At 21.6% G+C, this 22,199-nt stretch overlaps 2 protein-coding genes across 2 annotated transcripts in view; one reads left to right on the top strand and one right to left on the bottom strand.

Moving 5' to 3' along the window:
* LOC129610996 (basic proline-rich protein-like) overlaps window positions 1-9,471 on the bottom strand; it is a 29,108-nt gene extending 19,637 nt beyond the window's left edge. The window contains exon 1 of the mRNA XM_055523893.1: window positions 9,329-9,471. Within this exon, the coding sequence (XP_055379868.1) occupies window positions 9,329-9,331 (3 nt within the window). The 5' untranslated portion in view covers window positions 9,332-9,471. The remainder of the gene's footprint in view (window positions 1-9,328) is intronic.
* LOC129610997 (protein MMS22-like) overlaps window positions 1-22,199 on the top strand; it is an 81,163-nt gene that overhangs the window by 21,793 nt on the left and 37,171 nt on the right. The gene's annotated exons all lie outside the window — the stretch shown is intronic.

Genomic DNA, 22,199 nt, shown 5'->3' on the forward strand with positions numbered 1-22,199 from the left:
TTCTTTTATTTTTCGAGAATGGCTCATTCGTAAAAAAACAAAATTCGATTACTGTCAAAATTTAATTAAAATTTAATTAAAATTATCGTAATAATTTTTCCTGTCCATTATCTTTTTATATTTTAATTATATCATAGACAATAATAATTAAATATCGTGAATGGCCTCATATCGTAACACAAACCTTAAAGCAGCTTTAATGTCAAATATTTTAAGCAAATTTCAAATTTAAGAAGCAAACAAAAAATTATAATCTATCAAAAATAAATTACTTAATTATTTCATATAGGTTCGTTAATTAAATTAAATGCGGGAAATTATTTGCCAAATATTAAAGTAAAAAATGTTAAGAAGTGTTATCGTATTCAAAATATTTTTAAATTATCAAATAATAAATTTAGTTTGGCCTCCAAAAAAAGCATTCTACAAATCAAGAATTTAAAACAATTTTAGAGTCATGAGTGTTTATTCTTTAATTATTTGCAGTCGTTTGCAGTTAATAATGGAAATTAACTGAATTTGACAAAAAAATTGGTTTTTCGGGTTTTGGTAAATTTTAACAGAAACCTTTTATTAAAACATAATTAAAACCTTATCGTCTCTTAATTATTATTGCACATTAAATTAATTATTTTCATATTAAAATTAACTACAAAATTAATTTGTAATTAAACTCAATATTTTTAATTTAACCTTAATAAACCATTTAATTATATATATTATATATACATATGTATGTAATTAATTTACAATATAATACTTAATTACCATATTTTAGACCTATTAATAGCCCTTTTTAACAAAAAAACAAGAAAGAACTGTAATTAAGGTTTTTCAATTTTTAATGATTAATTACTTTTCAAATCAATTAATTTAATAATGATTTTTAAAATGTAATTAATATTGCAAATTTTAGCAACATTGTTGAACTTCTTTTGTTAATAAATTGTAAAGCAAAAAAAATATTTTCCTATCAAAAAATAAATTTGTGTGCAGATGTAAAATACTGGAAAAAAAATTTACAAAGCAAAAAAAAATTACAATAAAATTTTTATTAAATTTGCATGAACAACAAGTAAAGAAGAGTAGATAAAAATACGCGAATTTATTATAATGACTATAAAATTTTAAATTTAATTTATAGGTGCATGTATACACAAAAAAAAAACAAGAAAAGAATAAAAAAAAAATACAAGATTTTAAGCGGTCATTGTCAAATTTAAAAATCTTTAATACCTAATACCATGAATCAAATCATAATGGTATTTAACATCATTTTTATTTATTTAATTTTTTTTTTCATCTTCTTCTTCAAATTATATAGTTAAAATATTTTTAAATTGGTAATTTTTTTGCTATTGAAATAATTTATTAATGTAAACGATATGTCGATATGTCATACTGTGATTAACAAGTGTTTCTAACTACATTCACTCTATACATAGCCTATAGAGAGTATTAAAATCTAATTAATGAAATAAATTTTTTAGTATAAAATTATCAGCAAAAATCTTTCTATATACATACACGCATATAAAAATATTTTATAAAATTTTAAGAAAATTTTTTGTTAATTGCATTCTTACCTGTATTAGATTCGTGTAATGTAAAAGAAAAAAGGGAATTTTACCTTTATTAAAATTAAAATTGTTTATAAAATATTTTTATATTTAAGATAAATTGAAGAATTTGGATTGTCCTTGGGGATTTAAATTCGAAATTTTCTAAAAATATTTACTAATTATTCTTTTGTGATTCGAAAATAAGAGTTCTTTGAAACTTCGAATGAAACCGAGAATTTAAATTTAATTTCATAAAATTATAGAAGAATGAATTTTGTGGTTTTTTGTTTTGTATTAAATAATTTTTAAATCGCCAGATAATTATACCAAGTATGGTAACATAATCACTTTGATTTTTAAATTTTTTTCGTTTTCAGTATATTATTATTCGCCCAAATTTGTTTAATAAAAATTCGAGATAACAGATGGAAATTATTAAATTAATTAATAATTAAATATAATTATAATTATTTTTATTACCATAATAATGTTAAGAAATTAATTACGTTCTGCATAATATAAAAATTTTTATTTTTAATTCAATTAAATAAAAAATGTAATTAAATTAATTATTTTATTACATTGAAATTTAAATTATTAAAAAATTAATTATTTTTCAATATTTACTACTTAAAATTGACAGTTTGTCAATTGTTACAATCAATTTGTCAATATAATCAATATCTTTTAAAATTGACATTTTACCATAATGAACTAAAATTGTTTTTTCCTTTAAAAGTGCAATCTACAATTTAAAAAATAAAATCTTCAAATTTGTGTTGAAAATTTTCAATTATCTTGCAAGGTACACATTTGGTATAGCATTCGAAAATAATTTAATAAATTTATTGACAAATGTTATACGATAAAAAATAAAAACAGTAATAATTTTTTAACATTTCTGTCATCCTTTTTGTTTTTTTGTGACATTTCTTTGACACAAACCATTTTATATTTATGATGCTCACTCACTTTAATCATTACTCATTTCATTACTTATTTTTAATAGAGCTTCATCTATCTTCACTGTTTTTTATTTTGCATTTTATTCTTAAAGTATGCCACTATTTATGACCTATTAATTATTATAGTTATAAATTAAAAGAGTCAGAGGTCGCATATATCGCTCTTTTTTTTGTTTTTGGTTTATTGAATGTCTTGTTTTTTTCTATGAATTAATTATGATTAATTTTGTATTCTGATATGGTAATATTATGTTGATTTGGAGAGAAAAAACATCGAAGAAGAAGAAGCTATATATTATGTAATTATGTAATAGAAAACTGTCATTCGATGTCTTGTTTTTTTTTTATCTATGCTTGTACATGTGTGTATGTATATAGGTGTTATTTTTAATGTCAATATTTCACAAATGGTTATAAAAATTACTAAATCTAATAAATTGATTTTGTTTTTTTCTTAAAGTCTATTTTGCAACAATATTGCTTTCAAATGATAATATCCAAGATAAAAAAATTTTAGAAGAAATATTATGGAAAAATAAAAAAAATATTTAACTTGAATTTTCTATAAAAAGTTAATATTGAAGTTTGTTGTTTTTTTTTTTGTTTTAGATTAAAATTAGACATTTTTTTCAAACAGATTTATAAAATAGCAAACTTATTTTTAATAAATTATTATGTAAGTCTTCGTATGTTTTATCTAATATGGTTTAGTTATATAAAAACTTGAAATATTTTAAAAGTTCTAAATATGAATATGGTTAATTAATTATTGATGACAATAACATTTGATTAATATTATTGCAAAAAAAAAATTAATAAATAAATTACTAGATTTATAACATTGTAGAATGGAATGTTAAAAATACAAAATTTTTAAAAATGGGTTCCACAGGTTTCCATTTTTTTGAAAAAAAAAATAATATAAAAGCTTTATTATTACAAGTTTTGTTTTCAAACACAATTTAAGATAAGTCTCCAACTATTACAATATTTTTAATTTTAAGTTTATTTGTTTTTTAAATTAAATAGCGAGGTTTTGAATATTTTTAATTGAATTTGACAAAATTTTATTTTTAATTAATAATTTAAAGTCCCAAGAAGTCGGGCTTGTTTTATATGAAAATTTTCAATTTTAAAAACATTAACAATTATTTTTCATAGTTTGCACACAAAATATTTAAAAATTTTATGTTAAATATTATATACATTTATGTATGTAGTTTTAATTGAATGAGAAAATTGTTAAATTAAAATATGAATATTGTTATTGTTAGTGTAGTTTATAGAACACAAAATGCATAATGAACTTTTTGTTAACGTGAGTTTTGATACAAACTATGAATAATAATTTAAGGATTTTCAAATTATTATTTCAATATTGTAAAGGTGACCTTACAATATTTTAATTTTATTTCTTGCATTAAATTTATTATAATTATAAAAATAATTAATATTTACTTTTAATATTTAATTTTTGATTAACTGCGCGTAATCAGTATCACCTTCTGTTAATTTTTTTAAATAACAAATTTTTGATTATAAAACATAAATTTTCACTTAAAAATTAAACACGATTTTCTTTTTATAATCAAAACTCAAATATAAAGAGAAACAAAAATAAATATGACAAAAAAAATTCAAAAGACTCAAGCGGAAAACTTTTAAATTGTCATAATTATTATCTAATAAATTTTGTGTTTGATAAAACAGATAATATTTTTAAGATAATTAAACCTGACTACTATCTTAAGACTATAAAATACACTCAATAAAAGTACGGATTCTTAAAATATTTATAATTTACCTACTTAATCTTCTTCCGTTTAAATTAATTTTGGAAAATTTTGATTTCATGCCAGAAATTCGTATAGAACGTTATAATTTTTGTATAACAATACAAAATTTATTATTTGACTACTTGATTTCTTAAGGTGATAAATTAAAAAATTCAATTTTACTTTTTTGCTTTAAAACAAGCACTTAAGAAACTATTAAATTTAATAATTTTATGTTGAACAAAAGAAAGAAAATTACTTGAAAACAAAAGACCAATTTGATAAGCAAAAATTTTTTGATATTTTTTGCAAATTTTATTTCTTATAATATTCTTTAATATTAATATTAAATTAAAAAAGAAATAAATTAAAAAACTTTATTATTTTATTGATGCTTGTTCATATTCCTGTAAAAAAAAAATTGAGTACCATTATTGTTTTAAATCCTTTTAAAAATGTTTATAAAAACAAAAATAAAATGAGCAAAATGAATATTTTTTTAATTTTATGTTAATTATCAATAATTTTTGTTATTTTTTTTTTTGTTGTTTTAAAGGAATTAAACCGGAATTAAACATAAATTCTTTAGTTTTATAAATGGTAAAATGATTTTATCATTTTGATTATAAAACTTTATGTTTATTAATATTTAATATTTTAAAATACATAATAATTTTCAAGGTCGAATTTTTGAAGTTTTTTCTCTCTTGTTTCTAGAAAATTCTTTTTTTTTTTTTGTTTCCATATTGATTGCTTCATTTCTTATTTATGCTTGTATGTTGTATTTTTGTATTAAAAGACTTCATAATTAAATTTTTATGTTGATTGATTAAAACAATTTTATAATTTATTCAATGTCATCTTTAATTTTTATTTCATATAAGAATTTTACTCATCTAATATATTTAAAGTGATAAAAATTTCGGAAAATGTACAATTTATTATATTACTCGTTATTTTCGTTTAAAATATTATGTTTATATAAAAGATTTCAGCTTATTACAAAAAAATATTTCAATTCTCATTATTATTTTCCATTAAATTAAGATTGAAATGATTTAGTTTTATTTCAAATATTTAATATTATATTATATTAGTTTGTGTAATTTCTAGATCGAGTGAGTTATTTTAAAATGAGTAATAAGAATTGGTATTACTTAGATAATATCATTTGCAAGTACATTAGAACTATGATTTCATTGATTTCAATAGTTGTGTGAGTTTCAAGATTACAATTTTTATAAAATTTTTAATTGATTACTTTTATATGATCACCCTGTCGAATAGATACACCTTATAAAATAACTTTAAATGCGTTAAAATTTCTTTCATTCTGTTTGCTTTCGCTCAAAATAAAATACTAGAGTAAAAGTTATAGTTTAAATTCAAATTTCATATTAAAATATTGCAGTTACTTACAATACAAAAATTCCTTTTAATTATTTTAAAACTTAAAAATTAAGCTCACCCTAATTAATTAAATTATATTCAAATAATTTTTCGAATAATTTAATTATATTATCTTTCTTATATACCCACTTTTTTTTTCTTTTAAATTTCATAACTGACCTATAAAATTTCATAAAAAGAAAAACAAAACGAAAAAAAAAATTACTCTTTTCGCACATCAAATCAACCATAACCTATTCCAACCTCAAGTAAACAAATCAACCGAATAACCCTAAAGCAATATTTTTTTTTTACAATAAATTATGTTAAGAAGAGAAAAAGGAGAGAGAGAGAGAGAAAAGAAAAAAATCTTCTTTCTTCTTGGTTATATTGTGGTAAGCCTTCTTATTATAATATCAAAACAAAAAATAAAACCAAAAAAAAAATAAGTAGAAAAAAATAAAGCGCTTATTAAATTGCTCAATTAAGATCATTAATCTTTTGACGCCTTCAAAAGACGAAAAAACTCAATTTGATTTATACTATGAAAGTGAAAAAAATAAATACTATTATTGGTTTAAAATAATCATCATAATCATCATCATCATCATCATTAGTATTATAACTGCTTTTTTTTTTATATAAATGTAAAGTGGTATCACACATTTAAGTGCTACTAAACATGCCATCAAAAACCGCCGTCATCATTAATTGCAAATTCACTCAAAAAAAAAATTTTTTTTTTAACGCATAACAAAAAGAAAAATAGTTAAAAAAAAATTTTTGATTTGAATTTTTTTTCTCCTTTTTTAATTTTTATTAAAATTTTTTTTTTTTTTGTATTCTATTGAAAATAATTGCAGTATAACTGTTATATACCGAGTATATAACAATAATCATTGTATTATTTAGATTTTAAATTGAAAAAGAATAATTCATTTGAAGTTTTCATGTCACAAAATGTATGCAATTTAGTTAATCTTCATCATTAAATAAAATTTGCAAATTTAAAATATTTGAATGATTAAAAAATATATAAAAAAAAATTCTGCCATTTACAGGTTCCAATCTGTAATTGTAATTATTATTGTGCCTGTTAGCGGTTTTTCTAACTTAATTCTCTTACTTAAAATAAAAAAACCGCAAATAGACAAGAAAAACTCAATTTGTTTGTTTTTTTTTTCTTAACCAAAAAGAATTTTTTAAATATTTTTCTATTTTATTTTTTGTTTGTACATCTTTAACATTATATACAGAAATTTAATCATTTTTGATAATCATATTTCTTATATGTTTTCTCAATCTTAAATTTAAACATGAAAATTCCAATTTTTCAACATAACCTGTACAAAAATTATAAAAGAAATAAAAATAAATAAAGAATCATTTTTAAAAATTTAAATTTACTTCAAAAAACACAACTCACAATAATCAATTCTCAAATAAATCGATTAAAGCGCGATCTATTAGCATAAAAAAAATCATTGAAAAAGCATAAAATAAGAGAATAAAATTTGAGAGAAGGGCGGAGTAGAAGTAAACGGTTTAATATTTATACGGTTAAGATAAATTGTTACAAGAAATTAAATTTTTAAGTAGATACAAACCAAACCAAAAAAAAAAAAAAATACACAAAATCTTCTTAACAAATTTATTAGACTCAGTATATATAAGAAAATAAGAAGCATATATGAGCATAATATGAAAAAATAAGCACAACAAAATAGCCGGTGGATAAAATTAATAAGCATACTAACAAAAAAAAAAAAAGAGATGATTACAAAGTGTTGCCATACATAAAATATGTATATATAATCTAAAATCTTCATCATTATACATACAACAAAATATATTATTAAATTTACATTAAAATTTAATTATAAGATATAAAATAAAAAAAATTGCATAAATTTTATTTTAATACTCTAATCATAGGTTTATATTTTAATACTTTGTTGCAATATTTATGCATATGTAAGAGAAAAAAATTCGTTATAAAAATGTTATTGAGCATATTATATATAAAAGAATTAAAATAATGCAATAATTTGATATGAAAAAAAAAACCAGATTTTAATTACATTTTGTAATTTTAAATATAATAAAATATTGATTTTTAATTATTAAAGGTAATGGTTAAATGCAGGATTATAGCGTTAAGTAAAGGTAGTTTAAGAAAAAAATTGAGTTTTTTTTTTCGTTATTTAATTTGTAAATTATATGTAGCCGAATCTTAGTACAAAAAATTAAGAAAAGGGAATTAAAATAGTGTTGGTTAATCTTAGAAGCGTAACTTAAAGTGAGAATAACATAATTTTTCGTTTTCACTTGATATTTCACTTGTGAATTGATGCTTAATTTCGAAATATTAAATTTCAATATTCCGGATTCGAATATTAAATTTTCCAATTTTAGTATAATTTTTTTCAAAACGATTAGTTTTAGTTTCTTTGTTAAAGCTTCTTGTATTACATAAATTATTTGATATTCAGAAACCTTTAAATTAAAAAAAAAACCTTAAAAATATTAATTTTGTTAGAAATGTTGGCAAATAAATGAGAAAATAGCTTGAATAGGCTTCAAAACTGCATCATAAATATGAGCTTCAAATCATATTTTCTTTAAAATTGTAACATACAAATTGAAAATTTGTTCAAATTTTAAAATTATATTATTGTATACATTTAATTTGACAATATAAAATTCAAAATTCAATTCTAAATTCATTTTGCATGTATAAATCTCGTATAATTTCCCTAAAACTTCATATAAAATATCTACATTAAAATTTATAGAAATTGTCAATTAAATTTGATATAACTTAATTAAAATTAATTGAAAAATATCAAGAATATTGTAATACTATTCTAATTACTTTAAAAAATATCCATAAAATTCTATTGAAATCTTAATAGAAATCTCAAACAATCTGGCAACAAAAAAAAAAGAATAATATTATTGTCAAATAAATATTATTATTCTCTACATAAATACTAAAAGAAAAAAAAATTATTGATTTTAATATTAACATTGTCAATATTTGCATAAATCTAAGTAAGTATGTATGTATACATATGTATGTAATATGATGTACACATTCCAACAGTTTAAATTGTCATTAATATTATAAAAAAATTTTTGTTTTTTCTTGTTGTATTTGTTTTCCTCTTTTACTTTTAATTTTATTTGATTTTTAAATAATTCAAATATAAAGTATATAAAGTATAAATGTGTGTAGACGTGCTTAAAAATGTTTATTGTACGTGATTATTCATTTGCTGCTACTAGTATTTTACTGAAAATTAATAGAATACAAGAGTATTTGCATATATATGTATATTTTTATTCCGAAATATTTATTTTTCATAATATTTTTTATTTACATAATTATATTTTATATTAATGATTATTTGAACAGTGAAAAAATATGCGTGGTTTAACAACAACATTTATATACAAAAATGTTGGTTGATTAATGTTTCTCAACAAAAGTTGTAATTCCAAAAATTTTTTTATTTTTTGTTTTTTAATATTATTAATAATTTACTGATTTTAATTGATGGTTAAAAATTAAATATTTATTTTATTCCTTCAGAATACTTTAAAAATTTTTTTTTTATTAAACCTTTAAACTCACCATTATGAGCACTTTAAAATTGAAAGTAAAACACAAAATATGGTTTTATAAATCCAGTATTCAAATCAAATCCTTTAGATGTTTGTTAAATGAAAAAAAAAAATGTTCCCAATTAATAAAACAAAAATTAAAATTAATTCTTTTTTGTCTTATCACACCAAAAAACAATTGTATTTTTTTTTTATAAATTAACGGTAAAAAATTCGAAAATGTTTTTTTTCTCTGTTAATGTTCCTTTAAAGTTTTTTTTTTATTCTTTTTGCTTTTGCTCTTCTTTATAAATGTTTATAACTCTAGATTATATCACAAAAGTTTTAATTTTTTCAAAATTGTTCATAAAATAAAAAAAAAAAAAGTTGATCCTTAAAAGGATAATTTTTTTTTGTATAAAACAAAAAAATTTTTTATCCTTTTCGGTTTTGTTTTTGTGTTCAACCTTTTAATCTTAAGAAACACTGATTCGAATTTTATCGTTTTATTTTTTTTTTTAATATTAATCAAAACTCAAGATCAGAACTATGGACACCAACTAAAAAAATGTTTCCGCCACATTTTCTTTATATACCACAAAAAAGACGTTTGCCATGAACTGAAGATGCTACCTACTAAAAAAAGAAAAACATAAAAGAAAAATAAGAAGAAAAAAATTGAAAAAAAAATAAGAAAGAAAAAAAAAAAAAATTTTTTTTTAACATAAAGACTAAACGGAGATTTGAGAGTCAGAAACAAAACGATATGATAACGAGACAGCAACATCAGCAACATCAGCAACAGCAGCACCAATATAAATTTTGTTTTTTGTTTTTCTTACTTTTAAGTTTTTCTTTTCTTTTTTTTTTGTATTGAATTTTGTGTTCTGCAAAATTTATTTTGCTGATTTTTTTATTCTTCTTTTTTCTTTCTTGCTTCTTGTTTTTTTTTTTTTGGTTTTTCAAATTAATAATTTCTACACTCTAAAATGAATGAATGCTATTGGTATATATTTTCTTGATGGTGCTGCTGTTGCTGCTGCTGCTGCGGTGGTGGTGTTGATCATCATCAGCGGTTAAGCTTTATCGTTCATTATTATCATAATTTAAAGCATGCTCTTTTTGTTTTTATTTTTTTTTTCTATTTTATTTATTTTTATTACAGTAACCGGCCAGTAAATTTTAATTTTTTATGTTAATGTATAACAGTTTTTTCTTTTAATATTTACGTTTATAACATGGTTTTAAGGCTGTTGAAAAAGTAGAATAGGCTGTGATTAGTTAATGAAATGGGAAGTTTGAATTTTATTTAAGGAAATGTTCTTTGAGTAGGTTCGTGTTGTGGGAAAGCGAAATAAATATTCGCAAAATTTTTCGAGTAATTTGAGATAATCATGTATAACAATTAAGATATATTAGCTAATTTAATGGAATAGTAAAAATTTAATATGAAAAATGAGGTAAATTTAACCAATGTTTTGTGAAATGCACATTTCCCTTAAAAAATTTAAGTTAAGTTTTCTATTTTTAATGAAAACACTCTACTGAAATAATTTTTTGTTTATCAAATAATTTAAGATAAATTTTTGATAAATGAAAATTTTCCAAAATTAAATACTATGTAGTATAAAAATAAGAGAATGATTAAGAGTAAGAGATTCATTACTGTAACGCTTTTGCTTTTAACAAAAGTGCGATGGTTTAAGGGAGATGTAACAATTTGCATATTTTAAGGGAGAATGATAAAGTTATAAAAAATCTTCTGCACATAAAGAATTTAGAGATTGCTTTTATTTTGGATGCAGTTGCTATTCCGACTTATATTTAAAGACTTAAGCTAAAATTTGGTAAGAGGGAGATTGGATGCTTTCACTAGAATCTATTTTTATATTTTGAACAGTGTAAAAGTTTTTTAAATAGATGGACAATAGGTAGACGTTCCAGATGATAAATTATAAACTGCGTGATGACTTTAAGGTAATTCAAAGTATTCTATGATGCTTTTAAAAAAACTTAACTTTTTTCATCACATTCCCGTAAAACCAGAATTATTTTATCAATAGATTTGAAATGAAGGCAAGTTTCAACCGAACTTTCAATCTTTTCGCTATTTTTCTTTTTATGTGTTCCAGTTATTCCAATAGTTTCCAAGAACAACTATTTGAAAATTTTGTTTTTCTATTTTAATGTTTCATAATATTTTTATTCTTTTTTTTTTGGGAGTTTTTTCCTACTTTTTCTTTAGCTTTTGTTATTGGAAAAAATTTTTAATATGAAATAATTTTTTTCTTAATGATTGTTTTGGTTTTAATAATATTAAAATTTAAGTTAATATTTAGATATTAACAATGGAACAAAAATAGTATAAAGAAAAAAAAAAATATTTTAAATAGAAAAAAACCAGATTCAAATGAGATGGCGAGTCTGAGCCCCTCCCGCAACTATTTAAAACGGTATTTTAATTCATATGTCACTTGAAAATTGCAGTATAAGTGCGTCGTCAAGTTTTTTTTTTTGTCTAACATTGTGATCTAGGTGTATAGAAAACGAAAGCTTTTTTTCAAAAGTTGATTTGTAAAAATAACAAAAAAAAAATCAAAAATTTTAAAAATCACCTGCAGACGCACTTGTAATAACTTTAGCATTGTAACATCAACGTATTTTTTATATGACTCTTTTTTTAAAATTGTCGTCATAAACTTTATGGAAAAAAAAATTCCTTTCTAAAGCAAGTTGATTCTTTTTTTATAGTGGGTATTTGTGGACAATAAAATACAAATGAGAAGTTCAAGGTTGATTTTTTTTTTTCGTACGTGTTTTCGAAAAAGAAATTATGATCGTCCCATCAGTAATCGATGATATGGGATTTTTATGCCTGTATTTTTTATGTTAATTTATTAATTTTTTAGCTTTTAATTTTTTCTTTATACATTTTGTAAATGAATAAAATGCATTTTCTGCATCAGAAACGATTGAGAAAGAAGTCACGTAATTTTGTCAGTTTTATTATTTTACTTATAATAAGCGATTTTATTTTATTGATATTAAAAATTCACCTGATTGAGTCTATATTTCGATTTTCGCTCGGATTTCTTATATTTGAATTTCAAATGTATTGAAAAATTTCTTTCAAAATCTTCAATTAAATTAATTTTTTGTAGTAAATTTAGTTAACTTAAAATTAGTTTAAGAAAAATATGTGTTATACTAAAAATTGAAGTTAAGAAATAGTGTAGATTGCATTAATGAGTATTACAGTATAGCGGCAATTAGGTAACATTTCTAACCATTAACAATGATAAAATTAATTTGAAGTTATTTGTTATTCATCGGCAAGTGGATATAAATTCAGGTAAAGTAAGCAGAACAATAAAATTATACTAGAATTAAAGTCTTTGCTTTATTTTAAAATTTTTGTAATTTTCTCGTACTGACTTTAGTTTATTAATTATTTTTCTACGCGACTTCTTAATATTTCTTTAAAATAAATATGTAAATTATCAGATTCCGTGTGAACTGTTTAATACTCTTACCTTACATTTGTTTTACTTGTAAAAATTTTAGTGTTTGATTCGTGTATTCTTTGAAATTTATTTTAAATTATCATATTTATGCAATTATATCAATTATATTTATAATTTTAATACCATGTTTTATAAACATTATTTAATCCTCTGCATTGTACAAAAGGGAACCCACATATTAAGTCAATGACACATACTCGTATGACTTTCTATAATCTAAAATGTAAAATTTAATAAAATTAGCTTAAACTGTATTAATCAATAATGCTTTTTTTTCTACATATTTCTTTGGCTATTGGGTGAAACTGCTTAATTCGACTCATAAAATCAAGATATGCATCACAATATTTAGTTTCTTTGTATTCAAATTTATAATCAAACAAAATTTTGCTTCAATTCGAAGAGAAGTGTTCAGATCCAATTGAGATGAATGCTCCGGAAAAAGATTTAACTAAATAATTTGTTTTAAGTCATAGTGATTCGAAAATCAGGAAAACCTTAAAAAAAAATTTTAATAAAAGCGAAGAACGGGTTTTATATTTATATTTAAAGAAAAATACTTAATAAAAATACTTACCTGAATTAAATTTGAAGTGACAAACTCTAATTACAACAAATTCTCTCCAAGAGAGTAATTTCTTAATTTGTTTCATAATTTCTTTACATGCAATATTACCACCCGGAAGCTAAACGTCATATTGTAAACCTGAAACTCCTTATAATTTTTGAGAAACTTTTGATTTCGACTCATACCCCGTTTTAACTAATCCGTAATTTTTAATATTTTTTATCACTATGTCAATATTTAAAATTAAATAGCCATGCTATATGGCTATATACTTATAAAATAATTCTTTAAGGTCAGAAATTTAATGTAATTAATTTATCATAATTAAATTAAAATTGAATTTCTAGAAAAAAAAAAAACAAAAATAAATTCACAATAAAATTTAAATGTGAGGATAAAATATTGCAAAAATATATATGTATGTATGTAGATAAAGATCCGTTTTGTCTATACGGTCATCTTAAAAAAATTCACCTGGTCATCTTTGAATTTCTTTATTCTTTTTATATTAAAAATATCGTGTCAATATCATAATAATTTTTCAGTTTCACATTCTTTTGACAACATATAACAATATAAAATAAAATATAAAATATTTAAGTAAAACATATTATAATAATCTGATTACCTTTTATTTAAATACAACAAATAAATTTTAGTTTTTTATTTAAATATTGTAATTGTTTAAACTTAAAATTAATATCTCCCTCATTTTATATAAGGACATACATATATTTAGTTGGAACGCACAAAAGATGTTCAAAAAAAAAATATTATATAATAATCTTGTATTCTCCACATGGCAACTACATTAAATTGTAATCGGAATTATGTAACATTGGTTATTTTAGAATGATAATAATAATTTTATTGTACATATATATATATATATATATATGAGCACGAATTAAATTCGAATTATACAATATTATAGCTATATATAAGTATAGTGTTAATAAAAAAAAGTCAAAGAAATGAAGATTCCTTGATAAAAACCAACTACAACACACAAAAACAAAACTATTTTTTTTTCTTATACCATAAACAATGTCTTATTTTTTTGTTTTTAACAAGAATTTTCGAAAAAGCCTTCAAAAAATTTTTGCGTTTGTTTCTTCCGAAAGAAATCAAAAAAATTAACAAAATCAAAAAAAAGAAAGACAAGACCGTATAAAATTAATTTAATGTCATGTAAAATTTTAAAAGAGTTATTTTTTCTGTTCAAAAAAATTATGAATGAAAAACTGTCTTCCAATGAACACATTGACACACAAAAAATGTTATCAAATGCAAAATATTCTTATTAAAACCAATTAAAGCTTCAGTCGGCCTACAACATAATAATTTATACCCTACCACATGGGTTTAATTAGAAAAAATTTAAAGAGAATTCTTTCTAAGGGCATATACAGCAACTTTTATTAGCCTCCAGAGTTAGAGTTCTGTTATACAAACCAATAAAAATTTGGCTACAGATTTGTTATGAATAATTTATTATTAAAACCATACTAATGTATAAACGCCATTACTTCTCTTAAGCACATACACTTTTATACTGGGCTAGTAACGAGTGTTACGCATTTAAAATGTATGTATAAGGTTTTAAGGGTACGCAAGAACAAAATGTTTTTTAATAATCGCTATTTTGTAAAATTTTAAATATGTAAATTATTTTAAGTCAAGTTTTAATTTTATATGAAATCTAAATTAAATTACTGAAATTTAGGCTGAAGATTGAAATTGTTACTCTACTTCTTCTAAGAATTACTTCTGTAATTTTAATTAATTTTTACAATTAATTTTTCTAATTAAATTAACTTATTTTTCTAAATTTAATGTTAACATACAAAACTATTTATTTTTTAGCAATCTTATTGTTATTACTGAACCCACCACGACCTGAAAATAGCCTGAAACGTTGGTTATATTTGACTATATATTGAAGTTTGAATTAAAAAACTCTAAAATAATTATAAAAGGTGTTGGGTATTAAAATAATTGAAAGTACACGATCTTCTCAATTATAATGATAAAAATCTATACTTATTCTTTTCTTATTCCCTCTTGCCTTAAATTTGCACTTGTTCAACTGATATTTGGTGTGAATTTTTCAAAAAAAAAAATAAAAATTTGTTTACATATTTTTATAACTAATTTTTATTTTTATTTTTTTTCTGTTTTTAATATCGTTATTATTATTGTATTGCAAAATTTGTTTAAATATTTTAATTTTTACTTATTTTTTGAGTGAAAAATGCACATTTTGAATTTAAGTTTGAGTTTGACCTTCATTGACATTCAAATTACTATACAAATAAAATAATTTTTTTTGCAAAAGCATAAAATCAATAGTTGAAATATTCAATGAATATTTTTTCTGATATTGGTATAGATAGGTGAATTTTGTGGCAGTAATGATTTGATTTAATTCTATTTAATAAATTTTATTTGAAGGAAGAGTTTACGTAGCACATATAAGCAAATGCAAAAAAAAAAAAGAGCGAAAAATTGCTGAGTAACACATAAGTTATTAACACAACTCTATAGCGCCATTTAAATTAAAAGCCTTTTTCTAAATACATTGAAAAAATATATGCTTAGTAATGTGTACGAGTACGTGTAGACTCTTATATAATATACAGTGATCCAAAATTTTTTCTTTCAATGAATTTTTTGCCCATATTAAGCATGAAGTGATCTTTTCTGTTTCATAAGAGGGATTAAGCTGTTAAAAAAAAGAGAGTTAAAAAATGATGTAGTTTCTTACAAATTTTATATAAAAAATATCGAAATATTTTCTTCATGTCGTTGTATGATAGTACAGTTAACCTTTGTCTTTTGATGTTTTCGATGGTTGTTGTTATATTTAAGTGTCTAAAAGTTAAAGTCCCTGTGACAATAATTACCTAAATCTAAAGCCTATTTTTTAATTTCTTTATATCGTTTTTCTAGTTAAATTTTAGGATGTTTACTCATGTTAAAACACGGTCCTTTCAGTTTATTCACTTTCGAAATTAGGAAAATTTGAATTTTCGAAGCTTTTTATTTCCGGAGCCGCAAGCTTTTCCAAATTTATTTAAAAACAAAAACGTTAACTTGCATGTCATCAGAATTATGATTATTTAAACATCGAATCCGACCATTTTGCTTAGCGCTTCTTTCAGTATTGTTTTTCTCATCCTACATGTATGCAGCAATTTTTTTTAAAAGAATTCACTTCTTAAAGTACCATTGATTTGTTGCTTGATCTTACTTTGCATGTTTACATATTAGGCCAGAAAATCTACATTTTCCAATCATATAGCTTTTATTTCTTAGAGTTTTTTAACTTCAATGTATTTCTCTCACTGTATTCAATTCACTGTATGTTAATTTTCTATAACGAAATATTAAAATAACTTGTTCAAATTGAATTAATTGTGAAAAAAAAAACAAGTCTTCTTCTTGTGTTTGTTCAACATTCAACTTAGTGGGTGGGTATCGTAAATCAGAACAATTTGATAAAACAAATATATTTTTCTTAAACATACCCACATACATACTATGTCTATTACATAAATATACATTAATATTCTCACATATTGTACTGTTGTTTTTAAAATTTGGTATACATATAATGATTTTAAACTAGTGATAATAATGTGCTATTGATAGTATCAGCATGAAATCATTATAAATTAGAAAATTTATTTTTCACAACAGGTGTTTAATAGTGTATTATGGTAATGTTGTTTCTCTATTTTTGTATTACACTAAATTAATTCTGGTTTAATTAGATTTGAGAAAATAACAAAGAATATAAAAATATTTTTGCATGTGAAATGTCTTGGACGAACCAAACTTCTATAGATACTTTAATTCTTCATTATTTTCTAGTTCTATTTAAATATTATAAGCCACATATTATTTTAGCTTCTTTATATACATGCAAATATATATGCTTACGCATATTATAATTAACAGGTTATTATTTTATTTTATGCTCTATCAAAAACATTATTATTTATTAAAAACTTGAAAAAATTGAAAAAAAAATTTCAGACTTTACTACTAAATTAACATATCCGTAATTGTATTTACAGTCATAGTATTATATTTGGAGCATAACGTGGTATTTAGAACTCTATTTTAAAATACATACCATATAAAATCTGATTTTAAGGAAAAATTTGTTTAATAGACAAATCAATGTTTCAAAAAAAGAAGAGGAACTCAGTTGAAAATTAAAATTTGATACTTGAAAAACAGACACAGATAGACAATTAAAAATGATTAAGCTTAGAGGTTTTCAAGGAATATTTGGATAAAATTCTCAGCTTTTCTGATTTGGTTGAGATCTAATATTTTTAGCGATAATTAAATTTTCTTTTCTACAAAAAAAAAAACAATTTATAGCTTCTTTAAGTTTTTGATTTACGTTCTATTTTTACGGTCCATCACTAAATTAATATTTTAAAGGAGACAAGTTTGAAAATTTCTCGTAATATTTAAGTAAGGCAGCATGCATGTTTGAATTATTTCCATAAGATTTGTCATATTTTTATGTTTTATTCATTAAAGTTGGGAAAATTAAAAATGTATCTAACTCGATTCGAGAAATAATGTTACTTTGAATTAACGGATCTTTACTAAAATGTATACAATTTCGAAGTTTTTCACATTTTGAAAAACAAATATTTTACACAAATATATACAATTTCGAAGAACGGCATAATAATTTGGCATATTGAGGGATTAGAGTGAAAATCTTAAAACAAGATTAAAACAAAATTATTTTATTTTCGAAAATATTGCAATCAAAATTTTTAATAATATTGGAAAATTCGGTGGGATATTGAATAACCATATTAAAATTGCATACTTATAGGTTACAATGCCGAAGTTTAAATTCTTTTTTTAAAAATTTCGAATTAAATAGAAAAATATTTAATTAATTTTAATCATAAAATTCCTACACTTTCAATTCAACAGAAATTTTATTAACATTATAAAAATTTTTAATGAGTTTAAAAAAATCTTATGCATTCCTCAAAAGGTGGTTTCTTTATATTTTCCTGATTTATTTAAGAAATTAACTTGATGACTTTTATATTAGACTCAAAACAGAACAAAAACAAAAAAAATATTCGGAAGCAAAATGCCTTTCCATTTAAAATTTTAAATTTCCTATAAAAATCTAACTAAGAAATAATAAGAAATTAAGAAAAAAAAACTGACTAAACTCAAATTTTAATTTTTTTTTATTGAATTTTTGTCTTCATTATTTAATTGTCTATTTTATTTCCTATATATGTGCTACAATTTGCACGCTATTTTTCGCTAAAAAAATTTTCTTAACAAATGTTTATAATTTTTTTTGTTTTCTTTGTTTTTCCGTTTTTATTAAATTGTTTGTACCACAAAAATTGTTTAAATAATAAATAGTTCCAATTTGTATAGTAAAAACCTGAAGCTGATCTAATAAAAATTTAATCATCTCGAAAATTATAAATGGAATGAAAACCAGTTAAGCGCCTTTTCATTTTCTATATTCAATTTATACTTGAATTCTCCCTTATTCAAGAATTTTAAATATTCTTATATATTAGTAAATATGTCTGATATATTAGTAAATATAAACGTGTATAATATGTGTATTATTTGAAAAAATTATACATACTTTTTCTAATACAACTAAACAAATAATAAGACATTAAAAAAACGATATAAAAGAGTAATTTAACCATCTAGTTCTCCATTTGAATTGAATACATAATTACGTTAAACATACATGAGTACATATTTTGTGTATATGCAAAAATAACTGACCTAAAGAGTTAAGTACTAAATTGGTAAAGTAGTAAATTAAAATCAACAGAATAAAAATAGTATTTTACTAGTTTGACTATTTAAGTACGCAAATATGTAGATAATTACATGTGGTATGTGTTTTGAAAAAATTGTAATTTATTTTTAAAGTGACTGTAAGATCACAATAAAAAATTATTCCAAACTTCTAAAAGAAATCAAACAACAGAGGAAAACTTTTGTTGAAATAAAGTTTGAGATTTTTTTGCCATTAGTTTGATTAAACGCAACGTCGAAATAATCATTGCTAAAATAAATTATCTCAAATTTGAATTAAATCAATGGTTTTTTAAAAGGACATTTCTCTTGAACAAGGATGTTGATAGTAATTAAGAAGTGATAACATAGTGATCTAATACGACGACTAATTTGGTGATTCAAGAAAAATAATTATATTATTTAATGAGAGGACATTTGCCATAAGGAGAAAATTTGAGAAGCAATAAGTTTCAAAGAGGGACAGCTAGGAAAAAAATTGTTCGGAAAAAATAAACTAATAATTAATTTCTACAAGTTTTTAGCAGACTTTTACTTCAACAAGTAAAAAGATGCACTTAAGGACGAACGGTCAGATTATTATTAAAAGCACATTTTCTATTTTTTGTGGAAAATGTGCTAAACAATATATTGTTGCACATGGAATATTTTTTTTAGTTACAATTAAAAAAATTTAGTTAATGTTAAAATTGTTTTGATCTATACGCAGAAATCGCAAATCTTTACTCAAGTCTACGTACGCTTGTTACTCCAAATTAATTAAAAATCATACTTTAGTCAAATATGTATTTTGACTTCTCAACTCTATTTTTTAAAATTATGTAATATAAATCTTAAATACACTTGTTCATTGATCAGTTTTAATTTATTTTATTGAGAATTCCGTTTTGTTTTGCTGAAAAAAATATACTATTTTTGGAATTATTTACAAGACAAGTATTAAATTCGTTAAATTGAAATCAGTAGGAGTAATTAACGATGACAGTGAACTAAAGCCGCCCCATACATAAATTACGTTAAGAAATAATAATAATAATAATTTTGAAATCAAAAAATCGCAGCAAGTTGCATATAAAATTTTGTTAACTTAAGTGATTTTTTCTTTTCTTTTCAATATTCTTTTTCATTCCATAGTTCCAAATTTGAATGGCTTTATGCAACATTGTGACCCAAAATTTAATGCAATTTAAAATAATTTTAAATTTAATTTTTCATATCAATATAAAATTTTGTCGATTCAATACAGAAAAATTAATAAATTTTATGAATAAAAAGTACTTTAGTTAAGAAAAATAAAATATTTTTTTTTGGCAAAAAATTTTAATAATTGCAATAACCTTTATTGAATTATGGTGGATTAAACGATGAAATAACGGCATTTCATGCCAATAAATTTATCGAATAAAATAAAATGATTTTAGTAGAAAATCTTTTACGGTACAAGACAGTTACGATATACATTGTTAATAATAAAATAAAATAGTAAATTTTTCACAAAATTCGTTTTCAATTCAATAAAAATAGGTTGAAATTAAGAAATTAAAATAAATATTCTGATATCGATTTCTTAAATGAAAAAATTTACGGCATTGCAGATTGACTTAAATGACTTACCGTTTAGGTAATGAGGAAAAGAAGCAAATTGGTCCTATTTTTCACAATAAAATTACTTAGCACTCAAAATAGGATCTGGTGTAATTTAATTGATTCCCTACGAAGTTTTATTTGAAATGAATTTATGATTTAATTGAATATTCAAGAACTAATGACTCAAATCTAATCACATTTTTCGCATCTACAAAAATCCGATAGATGGCGCTTTTCAATTTATATATGTATATCGCTAAGTTTCAAGCAAAGATTATTTATTGTATGAAAAATTTCCCAGCAGTCCCTTTATATCACCAATTAATTTTTGCAATTTGATTAAAATACAAGGGTGGAAAGGGGGTCAGCGATGGCAATTGAACTGAAAAAATTGGCCGGTTGCAACTAATACTAAATTAATTTAACAGAAAAACCTAAATTAACTTTATTCAAACATTATAAACCTAAATTTATATCTTCAACACCTTGCAAATTCAACAAAATCGCATATTCACATATATTGTTAGGTGACACGAGCCAAGAAACGTTATGTTTTTTTTTTTTCCAACTCTTTATTTGTAATATTTTTACAGAACAAAAATAATAACAGCAAAGTAAAATTGAAAGAAAAAGAATTACACGACAAAAAACAGTTAAAAAAGCTCATAATTCGTAAAGTTGTTATAAAAAAAAATATTAAAAAGTAACTTTAACAAATTTTGTTGTTCTTTTTTTCTTTTTCTAATTATTTATTTTATATTTATTGTGTTTATGTTTATATGAGACATTTAATTTAAGTTTTAGCTAGGTTTCCCTCTCTATAATTTTGTTTGTGTTTGTTTTTTGTTGCTTTTGAAGATGAGGCTACATGGGTATTGTTTAAAGACGTTGCTGAACGTTGATTTAAAATTAAGAAACATGTTTTACTAGTTGACTTTTTAACTAAATATTTTTTTTTGTTTGTTTTATTTTAATTTTTTAAATTATATTTGCTTTTTTTTTCTTCTTTTTAATATTCTTGTCTGAATTTTAAATTAAAGTGATTTTTTCTTTTGTTTTTGTTTTAACTATTAGAGGTTTTATATCTCAAGGAAAAAATCTTATAAATATAAAGTATATTCTGTCCAATTATTATTGAAATATGATCTTATATACTAATACAATTTCAATGATTTTGGGGAGCAATGAATGTATTTATTGATTGTAAATTTTAATTTTTTTAATTTTTGTAGAATTTTATTAATTTATTATGCTTAAAATTGAGTCTTAGAAATAAAACTTTTCAAAATTTTTTATTTCTAATGTGTTTTTATTTAGAATCTAGAATATTTTAAATAGTCATATAAATTTAGAATCTATTTGTATTGAAATTTTTAATT

The sequence above is a fragment of the Condylostylus longicornis genome, unplaced genomic scaffold, assembly GCF_029603195.1.
Source record: "Condylostylus longicornis isolate FDR11 unplaced genomic scaffold, ASM2960319v2 ptg000048l, whole genome shotgun sequence".
NCBI lineage: Eukaryota > Metazoa > Arthropoda > Insecta > Diptera > Dolichopodidae > Condylostylus > Condylostylus longicornis.